The sequence below is a fragment of the Syngnathoides biaculeatus genome, chromosome 10, assembly GCF_019802595.1.
Source record: "Syngnathoides biaculeatus isolate LvHL_M chromosome 10, ASM1980259v1, whole genome shotgun sequence".
NCBI classification, from domain to species: Eukaryota; Metazoa; Chordata; class Actinopteri; order Syngnathiformes; family Syngnathidae; genus Syngnathoides; species Syngnathoides biaculeatus.
The window spans coordinates 31,098,656-31,123,257 of NC_084649.1; the positions used below are offsets into that span (position 1 = coordinate 31,098,656).

The window sequence follows — 24,602 nt, forward strand, 5'->3', positions numbered from 1 at the left end:
TGCTTTTCTGAGGAGTCGCCTTTGATGTAGAGAATATACAGCAGGCTTGGCCAGACTTTTTTTTCCCTCAAATTGTACTTTTCAAGCACTCAGCTTCTCGCGTTCGACTGGCGGTGGGGATGGCAGGAGGAGGTGGCAGGGGGGTTTTGCATGCGTGCATTGCCGTAAATATTAACTGTTATATTAAGTGTTGTGTACTTACACATATACATCCATCCATCCATTTTCTTAGCTGCACAATAGCAGCGGGAATGCTGGAGCCTATCCCAGCTGTCAACGGGCAGGAGGCAAGTTTACACACGCGCAGACACAGGGAGAACATGCAAACTCCACACACGGAAGTCCGGGATTGAACACCTACGCCACCGTGCAGCCTCATAAATATGTTATTGCTTATACAGTACCAGCACAAAAGGCAAGAACTAAGCAGCTAATAACCAGTAATGATTAGATGCGTGCAAATTTCCCCTGGTGGTGAACGAACCTCAACTGTGACAGTCACAGCTTTATCCTGTCAGGTTAACCCCATGGGAGGTTAAAGAATGAGAAATTTGGGTGCGTTTTCTCAGTTTTGTTGCACAACACGTCGGCATCTTGGCTTAGCGAGAACGAATGGTCTGTAATGCTAAGCACCGGCGACGTCAAGGGCGGAGTCAAGGATGTTTCTTCCACGTTTGGCTGTTAAAGCTGGCACACATCCAGATTTTGCTTGGATTTAAAAAAATGTTCTTTGTTTTCAATTTTTTTTTTCAATTAATGTCCAAAATATACGTAATAATAATATAACTTCACATTGGAGGGTTTATTGTACATATGAAATTTGGGGAGAGTCTTTCTTTAAAGATGGCATGTATAAGGCTCCTATACTAGAAAAGCAATTGTCTTATGCATAGCGAATACAGCAAAAATTATGACACCAAAAACTACAGTCACTGCTTATTGGTTTGTATTCGGGTCTTTGCTGCATGGCAGGAAGAATTGAAAAAAAAAAGTCTGTCTTACGTTGTGCGCACCAGGGGCCTCTCCATCTAAATTTCCAGGATGAATTTTGGGCCCACTCCATTTCTGGTGCGCTGCCATTTCCAAAGAAAAAACAAACAAAAAAACAAAAAAAAATGCAAGAGCACAGTGGCAACTCTTTCAGGTGGTCACAAAGGAATCCTGGACAACATCCAAGTATATGCCAGCACCTTTTTCCCTCAGGTTAAGATGATCGTTCATGATTCAATAATAAGGAAGAAATCGGGCACGGTATGTCCATGGCAGAGTTCTCGGGTGAAAATCACTCCTGTCCAAAATTAACAACACTCCTAATACTTTTGCAAAAAAAAAAAAAATCTGAATCATCTAAATGGAACCCAAGACTTTTGTGAGAATATTCTATGCACTGATGAGACAAAATTGGAACGCTTTGGACGGTGTATGTCTTCTTACATCTGGCGTAAAAGTAATTACAATACATTATTATTTATTTATTTATTTTGAACATTTAAGCAATGGCCCTTGTAACAGTGGACCCTAACCGGTTTGGGAATTATCTTGGAAAATTACACTTGCAAGATTAGTAATTTTCTGATGAGAATTTTCTCAGATGCAATTTAACAATTTAAATTTCTTCTCACTATATATTCTCCTCAGGTTTTTGCCATTTTTGCCTTTGCCATAACTGGAGGTTACTCTGGCACAACTCACATCCAAGTCAAATGTCCTGACTCTGCAGAGATAATCGTATCACCTGTGTTTGGATACCCATTCAGGTAGAAACTAATCTCACAAGTATTACTTGTTTGTGTTTAAGAACTGAGTTTGGATTACATCAAAACAAAAGTATTGTTTGGTTAAATTCATAATTAGCATTATTTTAATAATTAAAAACATGGTTTATCATCAATTAGCTGAATTTATAAAGCTCACACTACCCATGCAGTATTTTATAAAAATGCACATGCACGCAATTGTCAATCAAAGTGATGTGCTGGGAGTTTATGAACTCCAGTATAATATGTCCATCCATCCATTCATCCATTTTCTCAGCCGCTTATCCTCACAAGGGTTGCAGGGAGTGCTGGAGCCTATCCCAGCTGTCAACGGGCAGGAGGCGGGGTACACCCTGAACTGGTTGCCAGTCAATCACAGGGCACTTCGAGACAAACAGCCGCACTCAAAATCACACCTGGGGAAAATTTAGAGTGTCCAATTAATGTTGAATGTTTCTGGTATGTGGGAGGAAAGCGGAGTGCCAGGAGAAAACCCACACAGGCACGGAGAAAATGCAAACTCAACACAGGCGGGGGCGGGATCAAACCCTGGACCTCATAAATGTGAGGCCAACACTTTAAATCTGATCCACCGCGCCGCCACAAGCCAGTGCAAACTTTAGACGTGTCCCAAGCCCGGATAAATGCAGAGGGTTGCATCAGGAAAGGCATCCGGCATAAAACTGTGCCAAACAAATGTAAGCGTTAATCTAAAGAATACCATACCGGATCGGTCGTAGCCCGGGTTAACAACACTAGCCTCTGCCCCCGGCACCGTTAACCTTTAGGGCGTCGGTGGAACTTCAGGTACTGTGGGTCGAAGACAAAGAAGAAGAGGAGGAAAACGGTTTCATCGGCAGAAGAAGAAGCGGAATGCACAGAGCCTACAACTGAGTTTAGGGACTTTGAATGTTGGGACTATGACAGGAAAAGCTCAGGAGTTGGTTGACATGATGATTAGCAGAAAGGTTGCTGTATTGTGCATCCAAGAGAGCGGGTGGAAAGGTAATAAGCCTAGAAGTTTAGGAGGAGGGTTGAAATTATTTTACCATGGAGTAGATGGGAAGAGAAATGGAGGAGGCATTATTTTAAAGGAAGAGCTGGCTAAGAATGTCTTGGAGGTGAAAAGAGTTTCAGATCAAGTGATGAGGGTGAAATTTGAAATTGAGGGTGTTATATATGTGATAAGTGGTTATACCCCACAGGTAGGATATGACCTAGTGTTGAAAGAGAAATTTTGGAAGGAACTAGATGAAGTAGTTCTGAGCATCCCAGATAGAGAGAGAGTTGTGATTGGGGCAGATTGTAATGGACATGTTGGTGAAGGAAAGAGGGGTGACGAAGAATGGCAGTCGTGAACACTTTTTTTCCAGAAGAGGCAGGAACATAGAGGGACCTACAAGAGCAGAGGTAGAAGCATGCAGGTGGAGTATATTTTGTGCAGACGATGTAATCTGAAGGAGGTTACTGACTTTAAGGTAGTGGTAGGGGAGAGTATAGCTCGACAGCATAGGATGGTGGTGTGTAGGACAACTCTGGTGGTAGGTAGGAAGATTAAGAAGACAAAGGCAGTGAACCTTGTGGTGGAAGCTGAGAAAGGAAGAATGTTGTGCAGCCTTTCAGAAAGTGGTGAGACAGGCTCTCGATGAACAGGAGCAGCTCCCAGAACATTGGACTACTACAGCCAAGGTGATCAGAGAGACAGGCAGGAGAGTACTTGATGTGTCTTCCGGTAGGAAAGGGGAGAAGGAGACTTGTTAGTGGAACCCCAAAATACAGGAACTCATCCAAGGAAAGTGATTAGCAAAGAAGAAGTGGGACACTGAGAGGACTGAGAGGTGAAAGGAATACATTGAGATCCGACGTAGGGAAAAGGTAGAGCTGACGAAGGCTAAACAAGAGGCATACGACATGTACACCAGGTTAGACACAAAAGAAGGAGAACAAGTTCTCTACAGGTTGGCCAGAGGGATAGAGATGGGAAGGATGTGCAGCAGGTAAGGGTGATTAAGGATAAAGATGGGAATGGGTTGACTGGTGCCAGTAGTGTCCTAAATCGATGGAAAGACTACTTTGAGAAGTTGATGAATGAAGAAAATGTCTTGTCATGCCTAGAAAGAGTACCACAGATGTATTATTTGTTTTGAAGATGCAAGTAGAAAAGTACAGAGATGGTCACAAGGAGCTACATTGTGTCTTTGTGGATCTAGAAAAAGCCCATGACAGAGTACCTAGGGAGGAACTGTGGTACTGCATGTGTAAGTCTGGTGTGGTGGAGAAATATGTTAGAATAGTACAGGACATGTATGAGGGCTGCAGAACAGTGGTTAGGTGTGCTGTAGGTGTCATAGAAGAATTTAAGGTAGAGGTGGGACTGCATCAAGGAACAGCTCTGAGCCACTTCCTGTTTGCTGTGGTCATGGATAGGCTGACAGATGAGGTTAGAATGGAATCCCCTTGGACCATGATTTTCGCAGATGATATTGTGATATGCAGTGAAAGCAGGGAGCAGGTGGAGGAACAATTAGAAAGATGGGGACATGCACTGGAAAGGAGAGGAATGAAGATTAGCCAAAGTAAAACAGAATATATGTGTATGAATGTGAGGGGCCGAGGAGGAGCAGTGAAGCTTATGTAGAATATATGTGCGTGAATGAGAGGGGTGGAGGAGGAAGAGTGAGACTCAAGGGAGAAGAAATAGCAAGGGTGGACGACTTCAAATACTGAGGTTCAACAATCCAGAGCAATGGTGAGTGAGGATGAAGGCCAACGTTTATAAAACAGTGGTGATGCTGGCCATGAGTATGGATTAGAGACTGTGGCACTGAGCTGTGTGGAGTTGTACGATTTTGTCTCTGGTGTCTTTGGACTGCTCTTTGGTCTTGGCCAAGTTACAAGTTTGAGTCTTATGGGGTGGACAGGTGTCTTTATGCATCTTACGACCTCACACAGGTGCATCTGATTCAGGATAATACATGGAGTGGAGGTGGACTTTTCAAGGCGGACTAACAGGTCTTTGAGGGTCAGAATTCTAGCTGATAGACAGGTGTTCAAATACTTATTTGCAGCTGTGTCATGCAAATAAATCGTTAAAAAATCATGCATTGTGATTTCTGGATTTCTCTTTTTAGATTATCTCTCTCACCGTGGACATGCACCGACAATGTAAATCTCAGACCCCTGCATGATTTCTAATTGGGAGAACTTGCAATATAGCAGGGTGTTCAAATACTTATTTTCTTCACCGTGTGTGTGTGTGTGTGTGTGGGTGGGTGCGTGTGTGTGTATATATATATATATATATATATATATATATATATATATATATTCAAAAACCGTACACATCATACACATTTCACTTTTTGTCTCACTGTCTGATGTCAAATCCTCTGTCCAAAGCCTCTCCTCTTTCAGCTCAATTCGGATCACCAACATTATTTGATTCTGTTAAATGGCACGATAATGAGAATTTCTTGGAGAATTTTATTCAAGGTCAAAAGTTTACATACACAAAAAATATTAAGTCTTTAAAGAACAAAGGGAAGCCCAGATGGAGTCAGGGCTTTGGAAGCTCCAGACATGTTCACTAATTACGTGTGAGATAATTGACAGCACACCTGGGGGTGTATTTACGGCCACACTTCAAACAAACTGTCTTGTTTGAAATCATGGGAAAATCAAAAGAAATCTGCCAGGAAATCAAGGATTGTGGTGCTCCACAAAAGTGGCTCAAGTATAACCATCAAGGGAAGAGTCCAGCCATCACATTGCTCAGGAAGGAGAGTTGTGTTGAATGTGTTTTGGTCCGAAATGTCCATATCAACCCCAGAACAAAAGCTAAAGACCTTGTGAAGATGCTGGATGAAGCTGGTAATGAGAATGAAGCCATTACTCCTAAAGAAAAATTTAAAAAAACAGATTACAGTTTGCAATACCACACTAAGATAAAGATTTTAACTTCTGGAGACGTTTCCTGTGGTCGGATGAAACTACAGTGGAGCTGTTTAGCCATAATGATCAACGTTACATCTGGAGGAAAAAGGCGGAAGCTTTTCGACCTGAGAACACCGTGCCAACTGTGGAGCATTGAAGTCGCAACATCATGTTGTGGGGCTGTTTTGATGCAGAAAAAAATTCAGAAAATGGACAGAACATTTCATGGCAATATTAAGTCAACATTTCAAGACATCAGTCATGAAGCTCAACCAAATGGGTGTTCCAAATGGACAATGACCCTATGCAAACTGGTAAAATGGTTGAAATGTGGCTTGAGGATAACAAACTAAATGTCTTGGAGTGGCCATCACAGAGTCCTTATCCGAATCCCATCAAAAATTAGTGGGCAGATCTGAAAAGGCGTGTGTGAGCAAGGTAACTGACAAACCTGACTCAGTTGCATCAGTTCTGTCAGGAATGGGCCAAGATTCCACCAGGGTCCGTCTGAAGCTTGTGGAAGGTTGCCCAAACATTTGACCTAAGTCATGCAGTTCAAAGTCTCTTATAAGCAAGTTGTTGGAAACTTTGTACTTTATTCTATTTCTTCACAATAATATTGGCATTAGTTAAAGAAACGGATCACAGTTTGTTGCTAATCAACCCTGCAAACAATCAAGTGATTTTCTTTGCCTGCAAATTAAAATATTATTTATTTTTGCATGCTGTTGTTGCTTTCGTGGACTCAGAAAAAAGGCAGGTGATGATGTCATGCAATTTCATGAGTACACTGTATTGTGAATGTACAAGAGTCACTGGTCTGACTGTAAAGTGTGTTTTTTTTTTTAACTTCCTTTAGGTTGTCAGCATATCCTTATGCGATGCCTTCATGTGACGGCAGTCACTCCAATCGCACGTTCCTCCAGGGAGATTTTTCCTCCTCTGCAGAGTTCTTTGTGTGTGTGGGTGTATTTGGTTTTCTCTACTGCACTGCTACACTGATTCTCTACTTGGGCTACCAGCATGTCTATCGCCAGACTACCCGTGGTCCCTTTATAGTGAGTACTTTTCCCATATTCAAAAACATGGTTCAGAGAATAGTCTTTACAAAAATATTCAGAGATCATTCTTTCTCATATCAGTGGGAATGCTGTAGGGGAGTTTTATCCAATCAGAAGCCAATGACTTAGTGGCAAGTAATTTCTGTGTGTGGCAGATAACCATAAACATCAAACAATTTTTAGACCACCCTTCTTTCTTCAGTTTCTTGTTTATTTGTAATGCTTAAATTTTAATTATTAGCTCACATAAGCTGAATTAATGAGCGAATATCTTGCCCAGGGGTGTCAATCGTACGCCCCGCAAGGCTGGATCCAGCGCACAAACCAATTTAATTTGGCCCGCGAGAAGGGTTTGTAAAGTATAAAACGATGACATGGACATAAAAATGAGCTGCAAGTATTCAATAAAATGAACTGCTGTTCTGATTGCATCCACTGGATGTCTTAATAATTGTATTAAGCAAGCAAACATTTTATACCAGGGCAGAGCAAGTAGGCCAAGCCCACAGTCCGGATCAGCTACTTTGTGTCCTGGCTGCTCTTTTTATTACAGCTTCTACATTTAACCTGTGTTTTGACAACCTCATTGCCCCAATATGTGCATGTCAAAAAAAGAGAAATGCGGATGCAGACTGTTCCAAGAAAAGTGTTTATCCTCTCATTTATTCAGGAAAGTGAATGGGAAAGCTGTATGTTTATGTTCACAGTATGTTGCAGTGCTGAAAGAATATAACCTTCGTTGCCACTATTTGAATCTTCATGCTGACAAATATGACAATTTTCAAGGTCAGTGGAGAACTCCGAAAGTGAATAACGTGTTTGGGTGTCTGAAGAAACAGCAGTCTTGTGTTTACCCAGAGCAGAGACATCAGTGACGCTGGTGTTAAGACTAGCTACCTCATTTCCCCCCAAAAAATTGCAGTGGCTTCAAAATCATTTAATGAGGATGAATTTGTAAATACAGTGAAGAAAATAAGTATTTGAACACCCTGCTCTATTGCAAGTTCTCTCACTTAGAAATCCTGGAGGGGTCTGAAATTTTCATTGAAGGTGCATGTCCATTGTGAGAGAGATGATCTAAAAAGAAAAATCCAGAAATCACAATGTATGATTTTTTCACGATTTATTTGTGTGATACAACTGAAAAAAAGTGTTTGAACACCTATCAGCTACAATTCTGACCCTCAAAGACCTGTTACTCCACGTTGAAAAGTCCACCTCCACTCCATGTATTGTCCTGAATCAGATGCACCTGTGTGAGCTCGTTAGCTGCATAAAGACACCTGTCCAACCCATAGAATCAGTAAGACTCAAACTTGTAACATGGCTAAGACCAAAGAGCTGCCCACGACTACACGACAGGAATTGGTCAGTGACCTGAAAAGAGCTGGAACCACCGTTTCTCAGGTGACTGTTGGTAATACACTAAGACGTCATGGTTTGAAATCATGCATGGCACGGAAGGTTTCCCATGCTTAAACCGGGAGATGTCTAGGCCCATCTTAAGTTTGCCAATGACCATTTGGATGATACAAAGGATCATGCTGAAACTCCGTGTTTCTCAGCGACACCACAGAAACCTGTCTGATCTAGAGAAGATCTGTGTGGAGTAGTGGGCCAAAATTCCTCCTGCAGTGTGTACAAACCTGGTGAACAACTACAGAAACGTTTAACCTCTGTAATTGCAAACAAAGGCTCCTATACAAAATATTAACATTGGTTTTCTCAGGTGTTCAAATTCTTATTTGCAGCTATATCACACAAATTGTGATTTCTGGATTTTTTTTTCTCACAGTGGACATGCACCTACGATGAAAATTTCAGACCCCTCCATGATTTCTAACTGGGAGAACTTTCAATATAGCAGGGTGTTCACATACTTATTTTCTTCACTATGCATGCATGATGAAGCCAGCGGAGATTTTATGCCCTGAAATGCGCCAGGCTTTTGCAAATATCAGCCTGATAAGAAATACCGGTTGCAGATGGGTATTTCCAATCTTTCAATGGATTTTGACAGCCAGTTACCGCACAAATTAAAGTCATTTATTGCATTTTCATTTACAATTGATGAAAGCACGGACATTACAGACGTTGCACAACTGGAGAGTTCAGTGAGTGAGTGAGTGAGTGAGTGTGAGAGAGAGAGAGAGAGAGAGAGAGAGAGAGAGAGAGAAGAGAGAGAGAGAGAGAAAGAAAGAGAAAGAGAGAGAGAGAGAGAGAGAGAGAGACGATTACTGTCTCAATGTCAGGATTGTCTTAAAATGCCCACCTTCAAAATGTATTTTTAGCCATTTTTTTCCACCCCCCCCAAAAAAAAAGCCAGATCGGCATAGAGTACTATATTACAGGGAGGCGCATTGATACAAGGTGACATCCGTGGCGCGACATGACCAATGACGCGAGAAAAAAAAAAAACAAAATGGCTTTTTGGAGCTGATTGGCTGCACATCATCGAAGCCCCACCCAGCTCTCTCTCCCTCCCTCCTCCTTCCTATCCACAGTTTTCTACACTGTTAAACTGTGTGCGGATAACCTCTCTAGTTCACAATGCTGCCAAAGCTCTGTGCTGATGTTGAGCGGAAAAGGAAAATGTGAAATGAGAGGATTGTTTGAATTGGGAGGTGCGTTCGCTTTGTGGAATGCGGATTGTAGAAAAAACAGTCTGGTGACGATGATGAAGAAGAAGATGACGATCGGTGAAAAAGTATTTTTGGATATGTTCAAAAATTGCAGAAGTTATGCTTTAGAAGCGCCATTATTGTGTGAATGAATCAGCACTGCGCTGCATAAAGATTGATGTGGTAAACATCCATAAAACTGCTTCAATAAGTTTTAATAAGGAAGCGAAATGTGTGGCGATTCTGTAAAATGAGAGGATTGCTTGAAATGGGAGCGCGGTTGTCACGATGCGGGGCTCAAGGGTGGACCCAAATGCACTACTCCAGAGACAGCAGACAGTACAGAGGAAACCTTTATTCGGTCCGAGGTCTGAGATCAGGTAGACAGTCCAAACAATCCGCAGTACCAGTACGATGGGCTTACGAGGGTGGTCAGTGGACAGGCGTGGGTCGGTGCACGGAGATCAGAAGTCAGGAAAGCAGGAGTGCGGGAACGAGTCATCAAGAGCAACGATCTAGCAGAGTATTAGTCGTCCCCCGGGTCCTATATGTACTGGGTCTAATCAGTGTTCATGAGGCGCAGGTGTGTACCTTCTGATTAGCTGGCCACGCCCAGCCAGGGCTGGAATCCAGGAGCATGACAGGAGTTCGCTTTGTGGAAAGAGCACTGCAGAAAATGGCCCGGTGACGATGAGGAAGAGGAAGATAATAATTGGCGAAAAAGTAAATCTTTTGGATATGAGCAAAGTCAGCAGGAGTTACACTTTTGTGGCGCCATTATGGCGTGAATGAATCGGCGGTGCGCTACGTAAAAAATTATGTGGTAAACAGTTAATCCACTTCAATAACTTGTAATGAGGAAGCGAAATGTCTGATGATGAACCTTAAAGATCTCATATTTGCTCTCTTGTTTTGCTTTCGATGCTCTTTTACTATGTTTAATATGCTTGAACAATATAATGCAACAAAGAGGCACATTCCATTGCATGCAAAGCAGCGCTCGACCGAGAGGAGACGTCACCGGGGTCGGTCGGGAGCGTTCTGTGCACTACACTTAATCAGTGGAGCACGTACCCGGACTCTTGTTTGCTTTGTTTTCCAAGGCGGTTGCTTTGCGACTCACGCTTTCTTCATCACATTTGCTTATGTTTTTTTTTTCTTTATCACATTTGCTATTTGTTACGTTTTCGACCCCACTAAGGAAATAAAAAAGAGGATTCGTGAAGATGTGGCCTAAACGGGCTGGCGATAGTGAGAGAGACAAGCCGCGTTCTCCTCGTGAGCAAAAGTTCCTCTTGTCGGCGGAGTTGACGTCACAACACTGAGGCATAAGTGATATCGTCATGGTGCGTCCGGGACATTCTGCGCTCTTCAGGAGAAGAATTCTCCTATTTACTTTGGCACTTTCTGTACTGCAAGAAAAATGTGATTTGTTTTATTGTAATTGTTTAACTTGAAACTTGTACTGTTTTAATTTTTGCTTCAAGTATACAAAGTATAAATGCTGTACTGTTGATTAAACTTTCTGGTAGCCACACACATACTCACACAAACATTGCCAGCGCCTCCAGCAGAAGCCACCAAGTGATGAATGGTAACTATACAGTAATATAATACAGTTAGTGTTTAATACAAATACTGTATCCATTTTCTTAGAATTAAAGATTTAACTAAATCCCTATTTTTGTCTCAATTATACAAAATACATATACTATTTGCATATTTTGAACTTTCTGGTACCTGGGAGGAGTGTAGAAGCTGAGCTCTACATGGACGCTGTGGGTCGGGTGCAAATGAGACTTGCGCATGTGTTGGACAGCGCTGGCAGGGCGCCACCAGAACAAGAACATGTGGTGGAGGTTACAGTTCGAGCGGCATTAAGACATGAACATGTAGTGGATAGCACACTGGGCACTGCCGGAACATGAGCACGTGACCGTTGTGTGGCTGGCGCCAACGAGACATGAGCACATCGTGGATGGCATGCACTGGGCGCTGCCGGAACAAGCGTATGTTGTGAATGTGGCTCAGGTGTTGACGAAATAGGAGAGATGAAGGTCATGAGCTGGCTGTCGCCGGAACAAAAACAAGGGGCGGCGGCCAATTAATTAATCTCTCCTGAATCCGGTCCAGCGTTCATCTTTTAATTCCTCCACTCCCATTGATCCTTGAAATGGAGGTGGAAATTCTTCGACCCGCTGCACTTGAAGGGCAGTGAATTCACCCAGCTGGGCTTGAAGTTTCACCTTTATCAGGTCTGAGTCCACTGTGTCGATGTATGGACAGTTCGTTTTGTCATGAGCAAGCGACATGGGTACAACCAAATTCAGGACTCGGAGGCATGGACATGATTTTCGAGGGTAGTTTAATTATAGATTAGGTCATACATAGGTGACCAATCCAAAAAGGCAGAAGTAGAAAAAACACATAGCAAAAAGGCAAAATCCGGAAAGAAGGTCCGGTAACTACGAGGCACAACTTGAAACTGAACAAGACTTGACTAGGTAGCACAGAAACACTGTAACAAGGGAAATACTCTCACAAGAAGCCTGCAAACTCACACACAATAATGCAGTGTCAAGCACAAAAAACTGGCAATGACAATGAAAAACACATGGTTTATATGCCTGACCTAATTAGCGTCAATAAGGTGCAGGTGTGGAGCTTCTGCCGGAGGCAGCTGCACCCAGGGCAGTGGCCTGCCCATGCCCCTGGCAGGTATCCAAATAAACGTACATCCCCTGCTACTGAGTGGTTTTTCACTTTTCGCGGGTGGTTCTGGTCCCAATTAACTGTGAAAGACAAGGGATTACTGTACCATGCTCAAGCATAAGGGTGTCCACATGAGCACTTGCCACCAGGACACCCTAGGATGCAGTTCTGTAATCTACTTGGTGGTTGTGTCATCGGACTTGCGGCCGCATGTCTTGGACAATCAGGTAAAGAGCAGTGCACAGCTGTCAACTGATCGGCACCTGGTGGTGAGCTAGCAGCGATGGTGGGGGAAGATCTGACGTGGTAGGCCCAAACGTATTGTGAGGGTCTGCTGAGAACGACTGGGAGATTCCCCTGTCAGAATGAATTTTAACCCTCACCTCTGAAAAAACTCCTCATGTTCTGGGAAAGGCGGGGGACATTGAGTCCGAGTGGACAATGTTCCGCGCCTTCATCACTGAGGCGGCCAACTGGAGCTGTGGCCATAAGGTGGTCGGTGCCCATCATGGTGGCAACCCTGAACATGTTGGAGGACACCAACAGTGAGGGATGCTGTCAAGTTAAATGTTTCCTATTGGGCATTTCTGACCTGTTGGACTCCAGAGGCAGCTGATAGGCTGACCAAGTGGAATGTAGCTTTGGTGGTCACTGAGGCAAATATCAGTGTGTGGTAAAAGTTCGGTGAGGCCATGCAGAATGACTTCAAGACGGCTTTGAAGAAATTCTGGTCCACCCTCTGGTGTCTCAGGAGGGGGAAGCGGTGCACCGTCAACACCGTGTATAGTGAGGATAGGGCACTGCTGCTCTAAACTCGGGACATTGTGAATCAGTGGAGAGAATACGCCGAAGTTCTCCTTGCATGCAGGCAAACTGGTAGTGAGTGCCTCCTCCTCATTTTTAAACGGTTTAACTCAATGTCACCCTGATGAACCTGACAGTTTAACTCCCCTTTGCCACCGATTTTCTTCACAACTTTTATGGACAGAATCTCTATACGCAGCCGAGGCGTAGAAAGTGTCCGGTTTGATGACCTCAGCATTGCATCTCTGTTCTTTTCAGAAGATGTGGTTCTGTTGGCTTCATCAAGCCGTGATCTCCAACGCTCACTGGAGTGTTTTGCAGCAGGGTGTTAAGCAGCTAGGATGAGAATCAGCACCTCCAAATCTGAGATCATGGTCCTCAGTTGGAAAAGGGTGGCATGCCCTCTCCGGGTCGAGGGTGAGATCCTGCCCCAAGAGTTAAAGAGTTAAAGTATCTTGGTATATTGTTCATAAGTGAGGCAAGAATAGACCGGGAGCTCGACAGGCAGATCGATGCAGCGTTTGCAGTGATCTGGTCTTTGTATCGGTATGTTGTGGTAAAGGGAGCTAAGTCGAAAGGAGACCAATTTACCAGTCTATCTACGTTCCTACCCTCACCTATTGTCACGAGTTGTGGGTCATAATTGTTGGGATTGCGAGTTTGGACCCTTCACGAATCGAGGAAGATATGACCAATGATTCGAAAAAAGTTAACAGCAATTGGATTTATTACAAAGGAATGTGCAATACAGACGTCTGGGTCTTATCTACGTATCTGCCGCACACGAGACGTGTGTCTTCTGGCAGGATAGCCAAAGAAGAAGACAAGAGCTGCCCGGTAACACAAGGTTTTTATATGGTCCGTGGTAAAAGTGGATGCCCCCCCCGGAGTCTGGTCCTGGGCTGGGATGATAACTTTCTGCTCCTTATCTGGTGTCGTTCGTCTACACGGTAATGGCTGGGAGAGGCGAATGCCGCCAGCCGGTTTTCTGCGTACAAAGATCAAGGACAACCACCGGTTCCACAACACATCCTTGTGTGATTAGCAAATGGACAACACTTTATCTGTTGATTAAATGTATCAGGTCATATTTAAGAAAATAATGAAAGTGCAATAAAAGTAAAATAGTCTTCATAACAAAAAGAACATGATCCCAGATACAAGCGGCCGAAATGAGTTTCCTCCACAGGGTGTTCGGGACTCCCTTTGAGTTAGAGTGAGAAACTTGGTCATCCAGGAGAGGGCTCAGTGTCGACCCACTGCTCCTGTGCATTGAGAGGAGCCATCTTAATTGGCTGTGCCAGCTGATATGGATGCCTCCTGGACGCTTCTTTGGTGAGGTGTTCTGGGTGCGTCCCACCGGAAAGAGACCTCCGGGACGACCCAGGACACGCTGGAGACACTATGTGTCTTAGCTGGCTTGGGAACGCCTCGGGATTCCTTCAGAAAAGATTAAGTGGCTGGGGAACAAGAAGTCTGGGTATCCCTGCTAAAGCTACTTCCCCCGTGGCCTGACTTGGAAAAGCGGTAAAAGATGAATGGATGGACAAGTGTGCTGCGGTCTGATGAGTCCACATTTCAAATTGAATTTGGAATTCATGGACTTTGTGTCGTCCTGGCCATAGAGTTTAAGGACCATTCATATTTATATCAGTGCAAAGTTCAGCTTTTGCTGAAAGTTTTGTGCTGAAACTGACTGGTAGTTTAAACTACTAAGTCTTCATCTGAAGAAAAAAAAAAACAAAAGTCAGGTTCCCATTTTGCACGAGTTTAATTGTGATTGGATAATTGTAAGGACAGCTACATCCACAGTTATAATAGGGTGTGGGTGGTGATTTGGGAGTACGGGGTACCAAACCCCCTGATTGGGTCTGTTCAGTCCTTATATGACCTGGTCCACATTGCCAACAGTAAGTTCTACTTGTTTCCGGTGATGGACTGCACCAAGGTTGTCCTTTGTCACTGATTCTGTTCATAATCTTTCTGGATAAATTGCTAGGCATTGTGATAAGCATATGACCAATGCTTGTGTTTTGGTTTTTATCAGGATCTGGTGGTGACTGCTGCCTTCGCCTTTCTGTGGCTTGTGTCCGCCTCAGCCTGGGGCAAAGGCCTGACTGATGTCAAATGGGCCACAAACCCAGAACACTTGGCGAAGGATTGTCCATTCTGCCAACCAGGAGACTTTCCTGCCTTGGGACGCCTAAATGCATCAGTGGTAAGTGTCGTTAGGTTTGAACAAGTTTGTCATTCATAGGTTTTAAGAAAAAACAATGTCGCATTATGGAAACCAACAATATAATTTACAAAATGTCTGTTCTACAAAATGAAAAAGAGCTTTTCATTGTGGATAGTCTCATCTAGTGGTAAAACTGCTTTCTTAAATCCTTTCACAATATTTTTTCCCTTTCAGAGTTGCAATAATTTTCCCCTAGCTTGTGTATTTATACAGTATTTGCCTCATGGACAACTATATGAAAGGGAAGTGGTTTGGCTTAGATCAGGGGTGTCCAAACTTTTTGCAAAGAGGGCCAGATTTGGTAAGGTGAAAATGTGTGGGGGCCGCCTATTTAGCCTGACATTCTTTGAACCATTAACATTAAATACAAATTAACTGTTTGGGATTTTTTTAAATTTAATTACAAATGGCATACTTTTACTTTTACATTTAGGTTTTTACCGAAATCACAAACCACAAAAAATTAAGAAAACTATAAAGGATATCTAAGTTCATGTGAAACATTACATATTATTCACTATTATATGCTCACTGTAGGAAAAGTGCTGAAAACAAAACAATGATCACTGCATATTCAAACTGTGATTTTGACCATCACAAAAAAATTAATTAACTGAGATTTAAGAATTTATTCAACTCAGAGGACTTAACAAAGGTCTTGCCTGCACTAATGTGAAGGGTGATACTGGGATCTTGACTGCAGTATGTAGTCCCATGTCTGGCTCAAGAGCAGTGGTTTTGATGCGCAAGACGTCACGTAGGTGAGAGTCACTCAGTCTCGTCCTCATGCGGCTCTTGTTAATGTTCATAACGGAGAATGTCTTCTCGCACATGTATGTGGAGCCAAACAAGCTCAGCATTTTCTTAGCAAATGTCCGAATTGCTTGGAACCTGCCTTCATCCAGCTGGCGGTAGAAGTTGACAAGAGGGAGCTGTTGGTGCCGACTGCGATGCTCGGCGTCACACTGCAGCTCAATGAGCTCCAGTTGCAGGTGGTCTGGAGCGTCATCAGGGTCCACGGAGAAAGGAGAGGAAAAAAGCGTGATCTCCTTTTCAATAGCTGCAAAGTCCCGAAAGCGCTGCTGAAACTCCTCAACCAGAGATGAGATGTCTGCTGCATACTTTGTCATTTGCGCGCTGATATTGATCTGTGGGAAACTGGTCACAATTTCCTGCAGCGACGGGAAATGTGCGGTATTGGGCTGCGCCTGTGACAGGTGTCTTTGGAAAAGTAGCAGCTTGGTCCGAAAGGCTTTGATGTGTGAATACAGTTGGCTTACCACTGCATTTTGCCCTTGAAGGCTTGTGTTCAGCGCATTCAGATGTCGCGTTATGTCAACTAAAAATCCCAAATCAGCCAGCCAAACAGGATCATTTAATTGTGGCATGGGTTGTCCCTTTTTAGTCAAGAATTGTCCAATTTCCTCCCTGAGAGAGAAGAAGCGCTGCAGCGCAGACCCCCGACTGAGCCACCTTACGTCGGTGTGATACAAAACATCTCCGTATTCAGCCTGGATGTCGAGAAGAAACTGTTGAAACTGGCAGTGGCACAGCGCTTTGGAGCGAATATAATTAATAGTCTTTATCACCGGTTTCATAACATTATCATAGTTCATATATTTGGCACAGAGAACTTCTTGATGAATAATACAGTGGAGTTTAATAGCGCTGCCTCCTTCTTCGCTGACTTTGTTACAGACAAGGCTTGATAATCCACTCCGCTCGCCAGCCATGGCAGGTGCGCCGTCCGTAATAATCCCGGTGACTTTATTCCACTGTAGTTTCATGTCATCTACGGTGGAACAAACAGAAACAAATAAATCCGTTCCTCTTGTTTGGCCCTTCAGACTCTGGAGGTCCAGAAGCTCTTCACTCACGTTCATGTCATTGTCCACTCCTCTTAAAAAGATCAGTAACTGAGCGGTGTCGGACGCATCCGTGCTTTCATCGCACGCTAACGAGAAAAAGTCAAACTCAGTTCCTTTTGCCTCTAACTGTCTCTTAATATCTAATGAAACGTCTTCAATTCTCCGTACCACAGTATTACGAGCCAGGCAAATATTGGCAAACTCTTGCTTCTTCGCGGGACAAATTTTCTCAACCATTTTCATTACACAGTCTTTGATAAATTCACCCTCAGTGAAAGGTTTGCAGTGCTTTGCAATCAGCGTTGCCACTTCGTAGCTTGCCTTTGTGGCATTTTCATTTGACTCACGGACTCTTGTGAAAAAGCTTTGCTGTGCCGTTAAAACAGCTTCCAGTTGCTTCACTTTCTCACTTTTTCACCGCGTTTGTTCCCAGTTAGCTTGTCGTAGCTAGCATGTTTCGTCTGGTAGTGCCTCTTGATGTTGAATTCCTTGAAAACAGCCACAGTCTCTTGGCAAATTAGGCAGACACAGTTGTTTCGTATTTCAGTGAAAAAATACTCAAATTTCCACTTGTCCTGGAAGCGGCGGCCCTCGCGGTCAACTTTCCTTTTTTTGTTTACAGACGCCATGTTAGAAATGGGCTGGGCTGAAACGATCACGCAAGGTCAAGGGTCACGGCGGCCAGAGTGCGGCCACAGGGCTACTGCCATCTTCTGGTGAAATGAAAAATATGAAAAATAGCTTTTTGTACACATGTATTTTATACTGTGGTCAACAGTGCTGGCGGGCCGCATATTATTGATGTCATGATAGAGGCCGCGGGCCGGTAAAAATTTGTCCACGGGCCGCAATTGGCCCGGGGGCCGGACTTTGGACATGTCTGGCTTAGATAGTTGTGGTTTAAAGGTCAAATTTAATTTCTCACTTTCTGGTACTGATACTGCATCATTAGTGCACCGTATGCCAACATGTGATTAGGTTGACTTTTAAAGGTGCAACTGTTCATCAATTAATCAGGTAATCAATCATCAAATTAATTGATAACTATATGGATAATCCTCATAATTGCCCTTTTAAGTAAAACTTAAAAACTCTCAGGTCAATATTTTCAAATTTCCGTAATCCTCCATGAAGGAAGACTGATTATCTTAAAAATAATCCATTTGCAAACATTTATTATGGAAAACTGATCATCTTTTTTGCCCCTTTCCCGTTACAGGCTGAACCAGGAATTGAATCATAAGCATGTTTGTGCATTTTTTTTTTATCCATCCATCCATTTACTCCAACGCTTATCCTTACTCTGTTGCAGGCATGCTGGAGCCTATACCAGCTAACTGCAAGCGAGAGGTGGGCTTATCAAATGATTTGCCATTTTGCACTAGACGTAACAGGCCGCGCACCTTACAAAAAATTCAATTTTGACTCATCAGACCACAGAATGTTTTTCCAAAAGTCTTTAGGATCATTTAGGTGTTTTTTTGGCAAATGTGAGACAAGCCTCCGTATTCTTTGCTGACAGCAGGGGTTTTCGTCTGGGAACTCTCCCTTGGATGTCGTGTTTGGCCAGTGTCTTTCTTATGATACAGTTATGAACACTGACCTTTGAGGCCTTGCAGGTCTTTAGATGTTTTTTTAGGTTCTTTTGTGACCTCCTGGATGAGTCTTTGTTGCACTCTTGGAGTAATTTTAGATTGTCATCCACTCCTGGGAAGGTTTGCACTGTTTCCAGTTTTCTCCCTGTGTAGATAATGGTTCTGACTGGGTCGCTGGATCCCCAAAGCCTTGGAAATCTTTTCCAGACTGATGGATTTCAATGGGGCGGCACGGTGGATCAGGTGGTAAAGCGTTGGCCTCACAATTCTGAGGTCCCGGGTTCAATCCTGGAGCTGGCTGTGTGTGTCACGTCCCATCGGAACGAGAGTAGGACACAAATGCAGGACTCGGAAGATGCCAGGTAGTTCAAGGAGAAACGTTTATTATATGCAGGCAGTCCGGTGCAGCAGCGGTAGTTGAGACGTCGGTCGAAGAGAGCAGGTGAGCGGGCAGGCAGGAGTCGGTACACAGGGGAACAATCAACGCAGGCAGAAGTATCAAAGGAGTCAGGCTTACAAGGGTGGTCGGAGAAGGGGCGAAGGTTGGTACACACAGGTTCGATCAGGGATACCGGAGCACACGAACGGGACATGAAGATCAACGAACTGGCGCCGGCCAGTTGTCATCGTGGTCATATAAATCCACAGCATAATCAGGCTGCATGAGGCGCAGGTGTGCACCTCCCAATCAGTGCACCTGCGCGGGCACCCGCACAGCTCGTGCTGGAGCGGCAGGATCATGACAGTACACCCCCCCCCCCCCCCCTCAAAGGCACGGCTCCCAGATGTGCCTAAACGAAAAAACAGACAATAATTAACACAGGCAGGGGTGGGCGGAAGGAAGTCCGGAGGAGGGCACGCCCCCCCCCCCCGAACCTCAGTCTGGTGGCCATCCAGGCTACCAAACGCAAGGCGTCCATGTGGACAGGTCAGGAGGACAACCCGGACGCCAAGCACCAGGGTCCCCACGGAGCGATTCGGGCGGACGACCTCTGTGAGGAACCAAACGACGAAGCAGGAACCAGAATGAGGCAGGCCACTGCTCCGGACGAGAACCTCCCACGCCGTGGTTGCGAGACGACCAGGTACTGGTCGCCACCGAGGCTTGGTCAGGAGGCAGCCGTGGATTGGCACCAACGAGGCCAGTTCGTTCCGTCACGTCCCATCGGAACGAGAGTAGGACCCAAATGCAGGACTCGGAAGATGCCAGGTAGTTCAAGGAGAAACGTTTATTATATGCAGAGGTAGGGGATCGAGCAGGCAGTCCGGTGCAGCAGCGGTAGTTGGGACGTCGGGCGAAGAGAGCAGGTGAGCGGGCAGGCAGGAGTCGGTACACGGGAGAACGATCAAAGCAGGCAGAAGTATCAAAGGAGTCAGGCTTACGGGGTTGGTCGGAGAACAGGCGAAGGTCGGTACACACAGCTTGACGACCAGGGATACCGGAGCACTCGAACGAGACATGAAGCTCAACGAACTGGCGCCGGCTAGTCGTCATCGGGGTCATATAAATCCACAGCATAATCAGGCTGCATGAGGCGCAGGTGTGCACCTCCCAATCAGCGCACCTGCGCGGGCACCCGCACAGCTCGTGCTGGAGCGGCAGGATCATGACAGTGTGGAGTTTGCATGTTCTCTCCGTGCCTGCATGGGTTTCCTCCGGGCGCTCCGGTTTCCTCCCACATCCAAAAAACATGCAACATTAATTGGACACTTTAAATTGCCCCTAGGTGTGATTGTGAGTGCGCCTGTTTATCTCGATGTGCCCAGCGATTGGCTGGCAACCAGTTCAGGGTGTACCCCGCCCCCTGCCCGTTGACAGCTTGGATAGGCTCCACTACTCCATGCGACCCTCGTGAGGATAAGTGGCAAGAAAATGGATGGATGAATGGATGGATGGATTTCAGTCACTTTTTTCTCATTTCTTCTCTCTCATCTTGTAGCCTAGGTTACGTTCTCTGACAGATTCTATTTGAGTGATTTCTTGATTCAACAAGTGTGGTAATCAGGTTTGGGTGTGGCTTGTGAAATTGAACTAACCTATCCTAAATTTGTGGTTAGTCACAAAGTCATCACTGTGACTTTGTGATTTAATAAGGGGGGTGCAATTATATTTTCACAGAGGGTCAGAAAGGTTTGGGATATTTTTTTGTTCCTTTGTAAATTTAATAGTCATTTGAAAACTGCATTTTGTATTTCCCTGGGTTGTCTCTGACTGATATTAAAATTAGCTTGGTGATTTGAAACCTTGTGTGTGATAGACATGCAAATACAGGGCAAATACTTTTTTCACGACACTGTATGGGCAATGTAGAGTCTTCAATTAACCTACCTTTTGGTGATATGGAAGGAAACCTGACTGCCCGAGAAAACTCAGACAAACAAAGGGAGAACATCAAACTCCAAATAGGTGAGGCCGAATTTGAACGCATCTTCACAACTGTGAGGTGGATGTGCTAACCGATCTCCATCCATCCATGCATCCTTTTTCTGCCCGCTTATCCTCATCAGGGTCGCGGGAATGCTTGGAGCCTATCCCAGTTATCTTCGAGCAGGAGGCGGGGTACACCATGAACTGGTTCCAGCCATTCATTTCGAGACAAACAATCAGTCACTGCATGAGGAGAACATGCAAATGCACACAGCCAGGGCCGGGATTTGAACCCCGGTCCTCAGAACTGTGAGGGCAACGCGCTACTGTTGCACCACCCATCATGCCGCCACAACCTGAAATCTTAAATGCAAAGACATCACATGACACTGGATTTCATGATGCTCTGCCAGGCCTATACTGCAACTGCTGTTTTCAATTCCTGATTGTTGTTACTTGGGACATTTTCCCTTCAGCAAGTGAAATGTTGCCCAGAGGGAGTCAGGTCAAGTGGCATCACCTAAGCGTTGGCATTCTATTCCATTTCTTTGCTTTAAAATAATATTGCTTTCACAGAAAGGTTCGGGTCGTTTCCTTCTGCAGTGTGAAGCGTCCTCCAATGAATTGCGTTTCATTTGGCTGATTATGAGCAGATAATAATGCCTGAGACACTTCAAAATTCATCCTGCTCGTTTTGTAAGCACTCATATCATAAATGCAAGGAGATCAGTTTCAATGGCAGCCATTCATGCCCACACCATGTAACTGATGAGGGGGAATGTTTTGGATCATAAGTAGTTGAGCAGAACCCTCTGTATTCACTCTAGTGAAGCATTCTCTTGATTGTTGTCTTTGACACATTACAACTACCTCATGTTCTGGCCAACTGTTGTGAAGGTTTTTTCTCCACCAGGAAAAGAATTGTTCTGTCATCCCCCACAGTTGTTTTCTGTACTTTTACGGGTCTTTTGGTTGCTGACTCGCACATTCAGAACAGTTGATTAGGCCAAACCTCTAATGTTTCGGTTTAGATTTTTCAGTCCATTGATGGCTTGTTCCACTGATAATGACAGATCTTTAGACATTATATTGACAGTTGACAGCAGCAGATTTCAAATGCAAGTAACACAGTTAAAATGAACACTAGACATTTTACCTGCTGCTTGTAAATGGGAGTATGATAGAGTTACACACAGACACACACCTGGCCTTGGAACAATTGGTCAATTGGTCCGTTACTTTTGGTCCCTTCAAAAGTGGGAGGCATACTGTATATGTAAACTGTTGTAATTCCTACATTTTCCACCCAATCTCCATCTAAATAACCTCAACTTCATGTTGAATCTCTTCATTTAGAGCACATCTTGTTTCATTTCATATACGTATATTCTGGGCATGTGTAAAGCCACAAGGATTCGAATTGTGTCCATCCCAATATTTATGGACCTGACTTTATATTGTTACAACAAGCTTTTCCCAATCCACCAGACCATTTTGATTTTAGCTGGCTACATGCCATGATAACATTGACTTTCTGAGATTGCAAAATACTTTGTGTGTGATGCCGTATCACTTTTGGAATTTATCATACCCCAGAACAGAAACTGAGACTCTGTTTGGTTTTCAGGAAGTCGATAAAACAGAAAATTGAAATTCACTGATTATACCCAATCTATTCTCTTGTTTTGCCAGATTTTTGGATTTTTCAATCTCATCCTTTGGTCTGGTAACTGCTGGTTCATTTGCAAGGAGACTTTGTTCCACAAGGATCCCAGCCCACCTGCCACCATGGAGGAAGGAGTGGCCCCTGGACCTTAAATCACAGGCTGCCTCACTGTTTCTACTCAAAGAAGGCAAACCCCTCACTTTCCATTATGAATTTTCATCTAGTTTTCCCTTGATGCCATAACTATTTTTTAAAGAGCACTTTTCTCTTCAGAAACAGTTGAAGCTATGTTATAAAATGCTTACGTATGTTACTTAAACTGGTCTTTATAAAACGGCAAAGTGTGTTTGCTTCAAGTTAGTAATTTATGGTGATATAATGTCAATGATGCTCTTGATGCATTCAATAACAGAAAAACATGTAGGCTGTATAATTTATAGAAGTACGTAATATGAATAAAAGAAAAAAATCTGCATGAAAGCATGCCTTTTTATTTTTCAAATTTACTGATTGTAGTATACAACATGAATGTAAGAATGTAGAATGTAGAACTACATCTATTTTCGTATTTTTTTCAAATAAAGCATCTCCAAAAAGACCTGCAGCAACTATGGCTAATAAAACTGATCTGGAAAGCAACAACTTCCAGACTTTGCTTTCACATCTAATCTGCATGAATATCCCCGACAGTAATGCCTACTGCCAAAATAGGAGTGTTCGTCTATTAGTCGAGAAACTTGGCTTGGCCTTCGGCTGTATAGAACTCTTGACAGAATGCATTCTTGCATTTCTCATCTGCCTTCAAGGTTTTTGGGCCAACTCATGGTTCAAAATCAAGAGCTGAGCCGCCAAGTCCCCTGCCCCCTTTTTTTTTAATTGAAAAACAAGTATGAAATATTAATTACTATAGGTGCTTCCGTTTCCACACTTTTTTTTTGTCAATATCACTGTTTAATTGCAAACACTTGCACCACGATCTACTGTACTTCTTTACCCTTCAAGTGAGATTTGTTGAAATATTAATATCAGAAAATATAGTTAAATAATCACTTGGAAGGCCAATATTCAGCTTTGATCAGGAACAACCGCTGTATCCGTGTTTAGACACAAAGCTTTTGGACAGGACTACAGTAAAATAACTTGGACTAACATGGATTTTGTGCAGCAACACTAAAATTCTCTTTTGGAATAACTTGCAGTAACATTTTTTTGTGTGAAAACCACTCATCGTTTTTATGATTGTTGTTTTAAATTAGGTTTCTGTTTGCATTTCCATCATCCCATTTGCAAAAAAGATATTTGTGTGCAGCTTTGTCTTTATTTCTATAATTTGGTGTTCAATACATTTTGCCCATGCATATGTTTGTGTGACTCAATGATTATTCTGAAGGTCAAATAAAACTAAAATGTGGCATATATTCTGTGTATATGATCCTCCATGTTCAGTTGTAGCAATTATTCTTATACGCAAACCCTGCCAGGCCAACCTCTGCCTTGAAAGAGTTTTTTTTTTTTTTTTAAATAAATGCATGTGCTGGTCTCTTTTACACACGATACAGTGCCATGGAAAAGTATTTGCCCTGCTCCTGATTTTTTTTGTGCCCATCAGTCACAAAGGTTTCAAATCATCAGACCAATTTTGATATCACTCAGACACAGCCCAAGGAAATACAAAATGCAGTTTTCAAATGACAATTCCAAATCCAACCTTTTCTGACAGAGAGCCAGAAAGGGTTTTTTTGCCCTTAATAAATTGCATTGCCATTTGAGAACTGCATTTTGTATTTCCTGGGGTTGTCTCTGATAAAAGTGATATTTTTTTTTGATGATTTGAAACCTTTGTGTGTGTTATGGCAGGAAAAAATAGAAATCAGGAGGTTAAAAAAAAAATATATATATATATATTTCTTTCCGCTGTGTTGTGGAAGACGTTTTGACTGGACTTGATAATTTTTGTATCCACAGTTTAATTACACCC

The 24,602-nt window shown here is 43.5% G+C and overlaps 2 protein-coding genes across 6 annotated transcripts in view; one reads left to right on the forward strand and one right to left on the reverse strand.

Moving 5' to 3' along the window:
- The window catches only part of sypl2a (synaptophysin-like 2a), an 81,094-nt gene extending 57,063 nt beyond the window's left edge, over positions 1-24,031 (forward strand). For all 5 annotated transcript variants that reach the window (XM_061832642.1, XM_061832644.1, XM_061832645.1 and 2 more), the window contains 4 exons: positions 1,639-1,757; positions 6,550-6,748; positions 14,936-15,106; positions 22,651-24,031. In XM_061832642.1, coding sequence (XP_061688626.1) covers positions 1,639-1,757; positions 6,550-6,748; positions 14,936-15,106; positions 22,651-22,776 — 615 coding nt within the window. In that variant the 3' untranslated portion in view covers positions 22,777-24,031. The remainder of the gene's footprint in view (positions 1-1,638; positions 1,758-6,549; positions 6,749-14,935; positions 15,107-22,650) is intronic.
- LOC133507523 (general transcription factor II-I repeat domain-containing protein 2B-like) lies at positions 15,541-17,647 on the reverse strand. Its single transcript, XM_061832640.1, has 2 exons — positions 17,005-17,647; positions 15,541-16,919 (listed from the first exon to the last, which is right to left on the reverse strand). Exon 2 carries the CDS (start codon positions 16,912-16,914, stop codon positions 15,760-15,762), a length of 1,155 nt encoding a protein of 384 aa, XP_061688624.1. The 5' UTR covers positions 16,915-16,919; positions 17,005-17,647; the 3' UTR covers positions 15,541-15,759.
- Positions 24,032-24,602: the final 571 nt, after the last annotated feature.